Below are 15205 nucleotides of genomic sequence, written 5' to 3'. Positions count from 1 at the left end.
TCATTTCCATATCAGAAGGAAGGTGATTAAAAGTATACTATAAGTTGGAAACAGCTGTGGTGAATTTAATGGCCAACAAAATGAAATAAGAACATGTAAGATGCCTGAAGAAGAAAAAGCAAAGTATTTCTATAAGGTGAGTTGGCTTAATCCACCATCTGCATTAAATCTATTCATTACTTGCTGCATTCAATTCTGGAAATCTTCCCCTTTTTCATATTCAAACATAAATAAAGCAGAGTTATTCTTCTTGGCTTTACAACTTCCATCATCCCTGCTCAAATGCCAAATAAAGCCCCACAGCCTCTTTCAAGGAGCAGCACCATCACTTATGGCAGATGCTCTTAGTGCTACTGAACAGATGTCCCAGGGCAAGGCAGGAGGCACAGATGGTGTCCCTGGGAATATGTACAAACTTGGGGTTGCCATCTAGTCAAAACACTCCTGCATCTGCTTAACCTCTTTGTGGGAGACGGTCACAAAACCATGGGAGTTCAAGGATGGAAGCACTGTTCACCTTCTCCAGGCTGCAACAACACTTCAGTGTGAAACCTCTCAACTGCTGGAAAAAAATTCCCTGCCACAGTAAGAATAATGCTGTGATTGAGCAGAAGTTTCTGGAAAGTTCTGACAGTCTGGTAAAGGAACAATTTATTATATGGTTCTTGTAGCTAAGCAAATTCATGGAAAGTTCAGAAACCAGCCCATTTGTAGCCATCAGCTAGAAGGCTGGAAAACTTCTGCACAAATTTGCCTATTTGGGATTGCTTGTTCATATAGCTTTTTCATTTTACAATAGCATCGTGTGAAGTAGACTATCAGAACATTTAATGATGTTTAGGGATAAAAATGGCTTCAGGCAAGACTCTGCTTTAACATTTTTGCAGAAACATTAATGGATGTATACAGAGAAATCCAGCCAACGTTTTGCAAGGGCACATAGTGACAGGAGGAGGAATAATGGCTTTAAACTCAAGTAGGGGAGATTTAGACTAGACATTAGGAAGAAATTCTTCATGAAGAGGGTAGCAAAACACTAGAACAGATGTCAGTGTGGCCACGGAACAGATTGGCCATGGAAGCTGTAGATCCCCCTCCCTGGAAGTGTTCAAGGCCAGGATGGATGGATGGATGTTGGAGCAACCTGGTCTAGTGCAAAGTGGGAAATGTCTTCCCATGGCAGGGGATTTGGAGCTAGATGATGTCTAAGGTCCCTTCCAACCCAAACCACTCAATGATTCTATGAAATCTGCATCCACCACCACACAGATTTCAGTATTTTTGATCTACAGAGATTCCATGACAAATTACAGATCACTGCACTTTTGGCCCTTCACTTTTCCTCACCACTGACTGGATCTGTGTGCACAGTGTGATGCTCAGCACGTTGTTATTTTCATTGTGCTGCAAAGTGGCTCAGCCTGGACAGCAACATGCAAGAAACTGAGATCTTGTTCCAGCACTTCCCAGTGGGAAGCAAGGCAGGGCAAGAGCATGCACTGGGTGCACCAGGCTGCAGAGAAGGTGGCAGGCACAAGCCCATGACCATCATCACTGTTAAGGAAGACAGAGAGAGGAAAAGCAGTGCCTCTGAAATGAGGGAGGCAGCTGACTTCAAACAGAAGTAAAAACTCAACTTCCAGTTGTCACCAGGGTTCTGTATGGCTGCAAAGCTGGAACAAGTTACAGCTGTCAAGGTAAATATTTCAGTCACTTCCACAGGCACTGTTCTTGCATTCTGGTTACTCTAAAGCAGCAGGGGAAGATCCCAAGCTCTGAAGCATTACACAATGTCAAACACTGCATTTTGAAGAAATGGTCTTACATGCTCAAGTGTACTGATCTAGTTGATCTAGTCCTCTTCCAAACCACACAAAGATACTTTTTACAGCTAAGTTAAATATGGAGTGACTGGGAAGCAAAACATACATGGCAAATCTTCACTTATGTGGCATTAAAGACTTGGCACTGGGGCAGAGATTACACACTGACACCATTAAAGCTTATGAGCAAAATCAGTCTGACATCAGGTAGCACAAAATGTGTTGTGAATGGAAAGGCATCTGTGATAATGAAGATACCTTGTTGAAAAGTCAGATTAACTTTCTGCAAGAGAAAATGCAAACACTGAATCCCACATGTTGCATGACAAAGCCTCTATCATCACCTATGGTATTCCAAAAGTATTTCTTCTACACAAGGAAATCCAAAATAAGACAAAACATATTACTAAATTATTTCAAACCTCTAAAGTAAAAGCCTTACTATTCAGTGTACTGTTGGCTACTTATTCAGGATTCTTTCTATATTTGTATCCTTTTATTTAAAACAAAAGGGACTGAATCCAATCAATTCTACAACTTTGTTTGTCCATTCAGACCACTCCGAGGCAACAGCAATCATGCTCTGTCAGCCTAGACTGCAACTTTTAGCAACAAAATCCCCCACACTGATATTTGTGTAATAAACATTTTGTTTCTTGTTCTAGAAACCATCTACATAGCAGCTGGGCATGCAAGCTGCAAGGCATTAAGCATTTATGATGCTCAATATATGCATTTGTGTAGCTGCAACTGGGCAAGGGTCATCCCAATACAAATTCACTTTCTCCTTTGATCAGATAAAGAAAAAAGGTAACCCCAACATCTGCCTGTCAGCTAAAAGACAGCTGGAGTCAGAGCTGGTACAAAGCAGCTGTTCATTTTCTCAGCATGTGTTGGTAAGGGTTGACCTTAAGCATTTTTGCTTCCATTTTATATCTAAAAAAATCTATCTTGACTGTGTCTGCTACCTGCCTGTTTGAAAGAGATGGTTTCTCCTCTACTCATAGTAAACCAAGTAGGTAGTAGCACATTGCACCAAAAAATAGTATAGCACCTCAGCAGGCTTCAGAGCTAGCACAGGCAGCAGGACAGAAGAGGTTCCATTATTTGAAGTAAGGTGAAATCACAAATCCTTAGCTGATACAACTTTAAAAAAATAAAATCACACACAAAAAAAACTGTCTTTATACACATATAGTTACAAAAATCTTTGAGAACAGACGTGTCTACTACAGGACTACAGGTGTGTATCCATAAGAAGTGGCCAAATAATAGGTTTAATTTTATTCCCTCATAAAAAGCAGTGGCTGATCTCAAAATAAGGTATGCAGTCTAGTGTAACCCCTTCTAACAGAGACAGTCTTGCTGTCCTGTCTTTAGTCCTACTTCATTTTTTGCAACATTTTATTTGGTTGCAATAATGCACATCAACCCAATGAACTACTCTGACAGAAGAATGACATGACAGAAGAAAAGAATCATTTCTTTACATATCTCCACTCCAAAAAAACAACTCACCTTTTACTCTCACTATCTCTGTAACTCTAGCAAGGAACACAATTCATATTTACACTCTGAAGAAGTACTTGAAGGGCTCACCAGCCAGAAATTTGAGCAACTGTTAACTTTCTCAGTGCACCAGTGGGCAATTTGCAGTGCACATAGAATTCTTATATGAGGAGTTTCTGAATGGGGGCTGTTGATTTTTTAAGGCTAACCCAAGACTCTGAGCTGGCATTAGCTCAGGGATTATTGTGGGGATGCAGAAGTCTGGAGCTGCCAGTGTGACAAGAGAGCACCCAGCAGAACTGTAACCAAAGGAATACTCCCCCCCTCATGCTCATTTCTTCAATAAGAACTCAGCTCAGAGAATCCCCAGATCCACAGTCCCTAAATACCAGATTTTAGCAAAACAAAAGAGGACAACATAGCCTTTTAAACTAACCACCTGAGTCAAACTACAATATTTGAGAACAAACTACCCTAATGGCTGTGTCCTTACAAGGAAGGTTCTTCCCTGTGATTTTGTTCTGAAATTAAGCAACTTTTCAATGATTTCTTATGAGAAATTCCACATACTTCTGGTAGATTCCCAAGGGGAAAAAAAAACAAAAAAAACAAAACAAAAAAAACCAAAAAAACAAAAACAAAAACAAAAACAACACAGAAAAAAGAAATCTGCTTTCCACACTCAAGACCCAGCCGCATGTCTGCTCCCTGCTGCTCTCTGTCTGCTGGCTCTGCAGGTCTCCTCCCCTCTCCCCAGCCACTTGAGTGCTGGCAGCTTTCCACAGGCAGCAATCATCAGGGCAGACACTGTGACCCTCCTGCCTTCCAGAAGGCAGCACTAGTGGAAGAAAAGTACATTGGGCTTCATTACTAAAATCCAAACAAAAAATAAAAACCAGACATCACCCAGCCTAATGTTCAGTGAAGCAAATGACCATCTATGAGTGACATGTTGTCAGCATCTAATCCCCTTATTAACTGGGAGGTTGCTCTTCATGAGCAGCCAAAATTCAGTGGACAGAGATTCAGGAAGTTGCCTTCAGCCTAAGTTTGAGACCTTTTTGTGCTTTGTCGATGCCAGAGAGTCATAAAACAAGCACACAGAATAACTCAGCATATTGGAGAAGACTCCTGGGGGACCCACACATCCTGTTCCTGGCTGACCACAACATTTCTGCATTGTCCAAATTCAGCTTTAAAGAGTTTCAAACTGTCAGCCATCCTGCTCCAATTGCCAGCAAGGTCCAATCAGTGTGTTTCAGCAGCTGGTTATCAGCAGCATGCTAATGCTTCAGAGAGACAATTGTCAGCCTGGTGTACATAAAACACCTGCTTTCAGCAGGGAGCTGCAAGATGCAGGATAGCTACTCAGGCAGTAACTCTTATTTCTCAACACTTAAATCAGTGGAAGATGTAGAGAATATAACAGTTCTTCTTCACTTTTCTCTTTTGAATGCTTCAACCCCAGCACAGAAGTAGGTGGGCCCAATTCTATTTGCATCTCTGAAGATCTTTTGGGAAGAAAATAAAAAAACTGACAGCTCATCTGCCTGTTGCACTACTGAATTAAAAAAAAAAAAAAAAAAGAAGTGTGTAGATGCCTCACTATTTCAAATCACCTCATTCAGATAGATGGAATTAAGTCTGGACCTTTGTATTTTCTGTACAACTTTCCAGTTTAGCAACTCTACATATCAATGCTAATAAATACCCTAAAAGCAAAAGGTTAATAGATACATTGGCAGAGGTTTTGTTTCCCTTTTTTAATACCAGGCATCTCAGAATCCAGTATACACATAAACATCTTGTAGAGAATAATCTAAGATGTAGCATGAAGTAAATGCAATCTTTCAGGTTTACAACTAGGGTCAGAAGTCACATGCTTAAGTTTCTTTTCATTAATTAGGTTCCAGTGTTTAATTTAATTAGCATGTTACTCTTTTGTGTTTTTAATTAAATGTATTTTGGCCTGGTAGCCTGTGAGCATCCAGGTTTCTGTAACCCCTCAGTCTCTGAAATTCTTCATAATGTAACTGAAGGGAAATAAAAAACAATGTACTTGAAAGTCCCATTCCTGTTTTCCCTCCCTTCTCCAAATCTGACTAGCTAGGAATGGAAATCTCTCACTATGAGACTAACATATTAATCAGAATTCCCCGGAATATTTATATCAGCGTGGCTTGCTTTTACATACTTCAGGGTCAAGTTCTTCATTCAATAAATCCATTTCACTATAGCATTTTGATTACTTTGTAAATTTCCAAATATACAGTGGGGCAGATAAAACTTAGGAAAAAATAAGGTTTTTGTGCTCCTTGTAAGAAAATCTTAGAAACTTTAGTCTTATGTTTGGCCTAGTTCTATCATGGTGGGATTTCCTAGTTTGAAACACTCTTCAGAAAGAAATATAACACATGGATAAAAAGTTAGTACTACTAAACAGCAAGCAGAGAAGACAGACTGGGGACACACACAAACCAGTAGGGAGGAAGAGGGAACTCAGCATTTCACAAAACAGTTGGTTTTCATCCTGCCTCTTCAGTAACTGGGAAGATTAATGAAAGTAAAAATGACTTCTTTAAGGAAGGTGTAGGGGGAAGGGAAGAACAACACACAAGACTCAAGGACCTTGAAAAATGCATAAAATGAGGCCTTAAAGAGAAGGTCAATAAGGGTATTGCCCTATTTCTTATGGATAATTCATGGGTAATGACTCCTATGTTTACTAGCTTGCTTTTGCATATTTTGCATTACAATGCCTAATTTCTTTGCTTTCCACAAAAATAAACCAGTGGTTAAGAAGAAAATCTTTCTTAGGAGGCAGATTGTTACAGAGCAATTGAATACCCAACAGGTTACTTTCCAAAAATCAAAGAGAATTTGGCTGATGAAACATTTGAAAACCTGACCCAGAGTTATTACCTCCCATAGCAGATGGCAGCTTGGTGGACAGCTGTCATTTTATGTCTAACATACTGTAAAGACTATTTCCTTTCAGATAAGTACCAAAATCCCAGGTGATGTGTAGTTGTGCTGCTCATCTGACTTGAGGAGGTTCAGAGTTGTACATGAGCAGAAAAATCATTCTGGACTCAATACTTCCTGATACCATAGTCCTACAAAGCTTACACATGAGTAATGGTTCAGTGGTGGCTATTTTCCAGAACACCCCTGGTAATTAAGAGGTCATTATTAAAAGTTTAGGTGAGAAATTATTTGCAATTGTTATAATTATAGCTAGTTAGTGGGGTGACCACCCACCAAAAGAATGTTTGCCACTCTTTTCCAGGTGTCTTATCCATAGTTTCCAAAACCCTAAGAATGCATTAGAAGTACACAAATGCTTTCCTTTCCCATGCACTGTAATTCATTATTTTTATAGACAAAGGATGAGATTATGGGTCTGGGGAGGGGGCAAAATTTTCACAGTACAAAAAAATATGTTACAGCATCTACATGCTTTTATCTGGTGCCCCAAAATAGTAAGGAAACCATAGGCAGTTCCTTTGGTGAAAGCAGTATTTCTAAGAATGCCAGCCTGGGTACCTGAGCACCCCTGACACTTTTGTCCAGATACTGCTCTTGGCCAGCACTGGGAAGAAACCATCAATATAACTCCATCCCAGCAAGAGTGAACAGCACAGAGGCAATGGTGACTGCAGGCAGACAAATCTGGATGAAGCTGTATTAAATCACTGCTGAAATGAGGATTAATTGTGAGTGGGATTTGAAATATCTTGGTGGCCTTTTCCAGTTGTGGTAGACTGAAGAGTCAAAGGCTGTGAGCAAAACAGCTCACAAAGATCCTCTAATAAGAAGTGGCAAACATCATTCTCCAGGAAAGAAAACAGTTTCTGCATCCCCAGGTAACATGTGTGTCCAACCCATATTACATTATTATCTAGAATTTAGGAAAAAGTCATGATCTCCAGATTTACCATTGTATTCCAGATAACTATGTACACAGTATGCACATACTATCAGATTGTTCAACTAGACTCAATTTGTGTTAATTAAGCTTTCCATTTTCCAAGCTGTATTTTAATACATTTGGATCATGAAAACAAAGTCTTTATCATCATTAAGAAGCTGATTCAACAAGATAAAATATTAACAAAGACTTATTTATCATCTTTGTATGATAACTTCTGATGTGATTATGTCTATACAACACTACTAGATTTGGTCCTTCCATTCAAGTTCATCTATTTCTCTCATCAAGAAACATAAATAATGCATTCCTCCTATAACAAAAAACAACTAGCAAAAAGTAGCAAATGGCAAACTATGAAGAAAGGCTTCACCTTACGTGTCAGATTTTACATCTACCATTCCAACAGGTTGTCAAAAAGGACCTCTGAGCACTCAGTATCTTTTATGTTGTTACTGCTAGAGGAGAGAAACAAACAATTTCCTCTTACCTGTGCTCTAACTCTCGGATGGACAGTATAACTCCAGAAGTTGATGCCTTCTGTTGCAGTGTGGCCAGAAATGTGAACTCACTTTTATTCCGGAAGAGCTGAATTAACTTCTCACTCACATGAGGTGCTGCGTGGATTTCTCTTTCTATATCTAAGAAAAAAAAAAAAAAAACAAACAAATTGGAAATAACAGTCCAGTAAAAATGCTAAGTCAGAAAGATTCAGATTACATTTTTCATTTTCCCATCAATATTTTTCATTTCTTAGAGTCATCTACCATGCTCCAAACCACTAGACTTGTTCAATGAAAAAAACCAAATGCCATCTCTGCCAGCATGCCCACTTGTCACTTTGACAAGTTCACAACTGGTCAGGCTACTGATTTTCTGACAGAATTTTTAACAGGATGCTGAGCCATTTGTGTCTGCTGTGAGCAGATTAAGTTGCTGTAAATAAGGTGTGCTGCAGTCAGATAAATAGGCTCCTAAATTCTGAGAAATCTCAGGCACTGCCTCTCTCAACAGAATTCACCAAGTTCCAATTTCAGTTTTTACCACTGATTCCATTACCACCTCCCCCATCATACATCAGGGGCAACGTGTCCTTGCACTCTGCAAGGCAGAGATGTAGTATTGCTAATAATGCTACACAGCTGTGCTTCTGCCCAAGAAATAAATACAAGACACGCTTGCAATGCGCTATCATTTCAGGGATTTCTCAGTTTGAACAAGCAAAGCGTGACAGCTCATACAATATTTATTAAATTACAGCCTGGCCAGGCATATCCAGAAATATTTCAGTCTCACTAATCCCACTGATGTCCAAGCAGCAGCATGCCTTCTCACATTTGATGTTCTAAGAGTCAAACGTGCCACCTCCCACCACACTTGCTTTTATCTAATCCTTTTATTCACAGAATATCCCTCTGAAAGATGATTAATGACAAAAGGGAGAAACTGTGGCATTTCACCTTCTCACCCCTTGCCATGTCTCTCACACTGGGCCTTTGTCACACATTTGCAAGACCTGTACCACTTGTGGTTCCTGGATGTCACAACCAATTAGAAGCCTGGTGTGCTTCCTTTCGAAAGGTTTATTCTGACACCAGAAATTCTGGCACAAAATCTCAGCTGGCAGAAAACCACATAACTCTACTGTATCCTGAGAATCCAGCCCAGCACGAATGCTGTAACAAAGGAGTGATGAGATTTACAATTCAGAATTTCACTGCAGGAAAAGAATAACATTGTGTCATTAAATGAGGCTTTGCAGACAGAAAGAGGAAAGACTGGGTTGAAAAACAACCTGAAACAGCAATGCAGCTACTGAGGGAATGCCATGGACTGAAACTAAACTCCAAGGCAAAAAGTGTTGAAGCATGTTTTGTAATTGAGCATCCCATTTTTTTTCCTGTGCAGCTTAAAGCCCTTCAAATAAGCCTACACACAGAATGCCTAACACACTTGCACTTGAAAAAGCTCACTCTGAAAAGTCTGCAAATTAAACATCAAAAATCACCAGCCATCATTTAAAAAAAAAAATCTTTGCCAGAGGCTCAGATTCACCTGATAAATAAATATAACGCCCATTTTACAGCATCAAGTTGTCTGTCCATTGTCACTTTTATCATAGCAGAGGATAAAGCTTCAAAATACAGAAATCATTTCCACTGCCATCAGAAAACGGAATGGAGGAATAAAGAACTCAGCACAGTTGTCCAGGTTTTATCTATAAGACTTCTTTATCAGTATCTTTATCATCACCTAGCAGGTGCTCTCACTGGTCACAAGTACCATCTAGTTGCTTTAAAAAAAAAGCTGATGCAGGAGACACAAAACTCTGTGTCCCATAAACCAGTAAGTTCACCAATACCCAGTTTTCTATCTACACAGACAAACCACTGGTACTAAGCTCCAAGGGACAAGTAAGACTCAGAAATAAAAAATCCAAGGGCTGACAGTTGAGGATAATTATCTATGGTTTGAAGGTTAAGAACATTACTATCTTAAAATTTTTATTTCTTTTTCTTAAAGGTGACACAAGAGCCAGAAATAAAATAGTGAATATGCAGGCAGTGCTGTCAGTGAAACACTTCTGCTAAAACTTCAGTCAAACCTTGTAGACTTCAACATTTTGCTCAATTTCTGCAGAAAGCACCATACAAATGCACTGGGAGTATGATCCATTTAGAGTAAGAGATTTCTATTTTCAGGTTGATTTTCACAATTAAAAAAAAAAAAAAAAAAAAATGAACACACAGACACCCCCTCGCCACAGGTGCCTGAAAGAGGAAATACTTTTTATGTTTCCTATAAAAATAACTGTCTGCTTGTAATGAAATGTTGTATTTCCTACATTATAGAGAACAATATAGGTTTATACAGTAATCTGCAGTGAAACATCACTTCATGCTTGAATGATAATGCAATCTCAGCAAACTAAATAAATAAACAAATACAGAGACGACTTTCATATGCCCTTCCATGTGATTACATTTTCCTAATTTGAAATACTGACTGTCTGGAGGGTTGTGTTTTTTTTAAATATAACAGTGTTTCTAAAATAAAACAAGCAAAAGAAGCAAACATCATGTTATTTGGAAGTACAACAGATACAAATTATCTCAGAGGATAAAGTAAAGCAACTTTTTACCTTCAGCAAAACAGAGGAGCAGAAGACACATTCATGTCAAAGAGAGGGCGGATTTGTTGTTTTATTTTAATGTCTATCATCACCTTCTTTGGCAACAAAAAATTAAAACCTCAGGTTTCTGCCACTTAGAGCCCAGATCATAGTAGAGGCTCCAAATAAAAGAAAGGGAGAAGTTGGCTTCAGTTCCATTAGAAACAGTGTAAGAAAATGATCACCACATAGAAGAACACAAAATGAGTTAAAGAAAAGAATAGCAAAGCAAGCAAAGTCCTTGTGAAACTCATTTTGATGACAACTTCAAGAGCCCACAGTACAAAGTATGTGATTTGGGCTGGAATTTTAAGCAATGAAAAGTGCACAGCAGTTCTTGCAAGCTGAATCCAAATCCATTAGAGAAAAATACTCAAATTCAGCTCTAAATCAACTCATGTTTTCTGAGGTAACAACTGTGTTCCATCAGTCCTTAGCCTGCTTGATTGACTTCTTTTTACTTCCTTACTTCGGTTGGGAACATACTGCAAAACACTTTGCTTTATTGGTATTTTCAATCATTTTAAAGCTATTTATTTCAACAAACCTTGAGAAAAACCTTTGCCCAGTCATTTTGAACTTTCAAGTAGAACTTAACCCTGCAACAGAGAATTGGGATTGCAGCTACAGCAATTAAAGAATCAAATATTGTAGCATATTGGCTTTTACCTTGCTATGGGCAAAACCCAATAAAACTGAAATATCTATTAAAAACAAACACACAAACCAAAAACCCATACACAGTGCCCCGTTTTAAGTCCTCAGGTTTCCAAAAATCAAACCAAGAGTAGAAGATTCCAGATTAGCACAGCTCAATGAAGACAGTTTCAGTGAGACAGAAATGTGCCTCTGTAGCCCAGATTTTTTTGCAGGATAAAGCACAGGGTTTAGCAAGCTGTGGGGTCCCACCAAGGGAAAACAGATGCAAATTAAGATGTTGAGCAGGTACCATGCTGCCCCCTGAGACCCCTGCACAGGACCAACTCTGCCTTGCCCTACCTGCCCACAACCCAGAGGGAAGGATGGAAACATCTTGCCCTTGTGTTGAAAATTATGCTACCAGGGAGGCATGATGTTTTCTCATGAGCACATTTCTGGTTCTAGGTCCTCTCACCAGTAGGAAAAGACAAAGATATAAATGCTTTTGCCTTGCTAGCTCCACTTGCAGCCAGTAACAAACAGTAGGAAATCATGTTCAACAGCCCAGCTTTCTAAATTACGATTATTCATTACAAATCACTTTTTATATGTTGCTTCAAACACTGTTTTTCAAGAATAAGATCTGTCTGCAGTGAAATGCTTGGTGATTTTAATATGCAAACCTCCTACAGAGATGATGTCTCATTTTAATTATTGTTTCGGTTTAATGGGTTTTCATTAAATTAGAGGATGGAGCAATTACCAGGGTGAATAGCTAATGTTACAAAGGTAAGTTCCCATGACTATACAGCAAAAGCAGTTCTGCTCAGAGAAGGTAGGAAAATAGTATAATTCAAAATAAACTCTCCTTTTGCATGGTGCAAAACCAACCTGACAAATAAATGTTCCTATATTGCTGTCATTTTGATGTTAATGTTTGTAAAGCAGCTTATGACTAGGTCACTCCTAACAAAATTAATCTAGCATTTAAATATATATATATATTTCATTCCTCTCAGGAAGCTACTGCAAACCCAGTCCTAAGATTTCAGCTGCCAGGGAGAGCAGAGTTTTGAGTCCTCAAAGAAATCAAGGACTACTTATCAAATCAGTTTCTCCCCAACCAATAATTTAGATGACTTAATGGCTTAATATCAAGACTCTTCATTTCTTGAAAACCAGCCCAACTTGAGCACCAGCTAGATTGACCACACTCATGTTAATTAAGTCATTGTCAGTGAACCTTTATTTGCTTTATCAGCATTTCAACCTGAAGCATCTAAATTGAGTACTCTGGAACTAACAGAGCAGCAGATATTGCCCAAGATCTGGAAATTAATAAGTGACAAGAGCAACAGTAGCCACCTGCAGAAAGCAATAGCAAAGCCTACCTTGAGAGACTGCTCCCTTTTTGCTGCATACAAGTTTCCCATCTCCAGGGCCTTTCTTTTTTTCCACCCAAATCTGCAGAATGACCAAGAAAAGCTCTGGAGTCATCTCTCCAGCAGCTGGAGGATAAGTTGCAGTTCTGGGTGCACATTTAGTGCAGCCACTGACCCCATCCTCAAACCACTTGGCTGCTATGGAGCAAAATAAGAAAACTGGAGTAAGACAAAGAGCTTTGCAAAAAAATGTCCTGCCAAGAGAAATGCTGCTGCTGGCCTTGCTGAGTGCTACACATCACCTGTTATTAGTCAGGCAGCCACTTTTCCTTCTTTAAAATATTTTAAGTAGCTACCAAACTCAGGCTCCTCTTCTGTTGTTTCCTCAAGGGATTTGTGCTGAATTTGACTGTTTACAAATGGATGATCCTGTAAATTAAAAGCTCTGTGGAAATGCTCCAGAAGTTGCACTACCATTAAAAGCACATAATCTGCTCTTAAATCATGTGAGTTAATCAAATTACTTGTGTTGTTAGTTAATTAGTTCAGGAGTCACTGATTACAACACCCTTTCCACTGTTTATCTGTATTAGATAAGGTATCTTCTCATCACTGTGAATAAAAAGATTGCTATTTTCAAATCAGGACAATAGTAACAGCATTTTAACAGAAAGACCATGGGCTGCAATAGCAACCCAGCCATGGATGAGCAGAGGTAGTGGCACTGTATGCAACTTGGGGAAAAAGCAGTAATTGCTAAAAAAATCATTACCAATACATTGCCTGTTTTGCAGGAGTAGTGTCCACTTCAGGGATCTGTTTTAGTGTACTTTAAATACCAACGTCACTCAAAATAATGAGCCACCAAAAAGAAAAAGAGAAGCTGAATGCCTGAATTATTTTGACTGTGTTGATAATTCAGCTTGAACGAGGCCACACGGAAACCAGAATTTGCCTTCCTTTGGAAAGCCTGAACCTTAAACATGTAAATCAAAACACCAGTTTTTAAATAGCTCCTTAACAGGGAAGTTCCAGCAAAGCAGAAACCTCTGACTCAGTTTCTTCACTTGCAGAGAGAGGTTTCAGTGCCTAATGCTACTTCTGGCAGCTCACAGACGTGGCTACACCTACACAAAGGTTTTAATTTCCAGTCCAGTAAAGCCTTTTATCACATGAATAATCCACCTAAAGGCAATGAAATTATCCATAAAGTTCAAAGTAAGCATATGCCCAAGTGCTCTCTTGGTTCAAAAACTCCCAATGCCTTGACACTCTAAATAGGTTTTTAATTACTTTTAAAGCATTTAGCTCTTTTATTACTAAAATCTTACGGGTTTTATTTATTCTCTGTATACAATTTGTACAAGCATTAAACAAATGTGTTTCATGAACTAATTCTCCCTTCTGTTTTCTTTCCCTCAGAAAAATCACTTCCATGTTATTGCTAAAGCAAATTAAATCCTGGGTGTCTGTTTTATTTATTAACTGCATGATAATAGCATGAGGCATAATACATTTGTCAAAGCCCTTCTCTACTGAAGTATAATTTCTGCTGTCAGCCTGTTTACGTTTATATTCAATATTCTAGTAGTCTTTCTTTCTTGAAACACACATAAGCACACATTTATATACTCTCCCAAAATGTGTATAAATTCCTTTTGTGAAGTATTCCACACCTCTCCAACAAAGAATCATAAATACAGCTTAATAAATACATATTTAGTCACTCTCCACAAGTTTTTATATTAATTTTTGAGAGATTTCAGAATTTTCAAAAAATGTCACAATAATAACTATTTTATCTTTTTACACCATAATTATGATTTGGAGCATTGCTTTTCTTATTTCACCCAAGCATACCACAACTCATGAATAAAATATGACAACTTTGATAGCATCCATTGCTGTGGGTTCATCCATAACAGCAAACGTGCTTGGGGTACTAAGAGCTCCCTTTTGCTCCATAAGCCTTTGTTTCTGAAAATAAGCTTTTATTTAAATAGAACTGCCACATGTGTCCCCTTTTTTTGTATTTCTTGCCTTTAGCAATAACACCAGCAATAATGTTTACTTCTTTTTTTTTTTTTTTAATGACTACATTTTGAAACAATTAGGATGGCATAAAGCTCAAAAGGCAAAGTATCCCATCAGAAAGCTGCTACTCAGAGGATGTCAAAAAACATGAAAAGAACTGCCAGCATTAGGGATCAAAAGCTAACACAGGGGGCAATGACATTTCAATGTGTGGACAACACTATTATAAAAAAGAAACTTCATTTTATTCTGGTTAGATAATTAATTACAATGAAGTAAACCTAAACAACTTCTACAATTTCACTAATAAGATTACTGCAACAAACACTGTCCAGAGTCCTCCTACCACAACCTGTAAGTAGATTCCCTTAGAAAGCAGGCTTGGGTTCAAGTGCAGTACATGAGGGTTCCAAATAATCAGCATTTACCTCATTATTCTACAAATAACACATTTTAAGGCTGTGCTGCTTCATTTTCCAAGCAGTATGATGAACATCCGTAGAGACCTCCACAGACCAAGAAAAATCATGACACACACACACACAAGCCCCACACTTTGTTATTTTCCCCAGTCCCCAAGAACAGGCTTTAAAATTTCAATGTTGTTATGCACAATGAGCCAAAGTGGAGAGAGAGAAGCAGAGGCAGGTCTGAATGCCATCTGCAGACAGCCTGTCATCGGAGAAGCAATTAGTATTTAACCTCTCAGATCCAG

The 15205-nt window shown here is 38.6% G+C and overlaps 1 protein-coding gene across 1 annotated transcript in view; it reads right to left on the bottom strand.

Moving 5' to 3' along the window:
* NELL1 (neural EGFL like 1) overlaps window positions 1-15205 on the bottom strand; it is a 229156-nt gene that overhangs the window by 199856 nt on the left and 14095 nt on the right. Inside the window, exon 3 of the mRNA XM_030451154.1 lies at window positions 7754-7904. Within this exon, the coding sequence (XP_030307014.1) occupies window positions 7754-7904 (151 nt within the window). The remainder of the gene's footprint in view (window positions 1-7753; window positions 7905-15205) is intronic.

Source organism: Calypte anna, chromosome 5 (assembly GCF_003957555.1).
Source record: "Calypte anna isolate BGI_N300 chromosome 5, bCalAnn1_v1.p, whole genome shotgun sequence".
NCBI classification, from domain to species: domain Eukaryota; kingdom Metazoa; phylum Chordata; class Aves; order Apodiformes; family Trochilidae; genus Calypte; species Calypte anna.
This window is presented reverse-complemented; position numbering and strand designations above follow the sequence as displayed.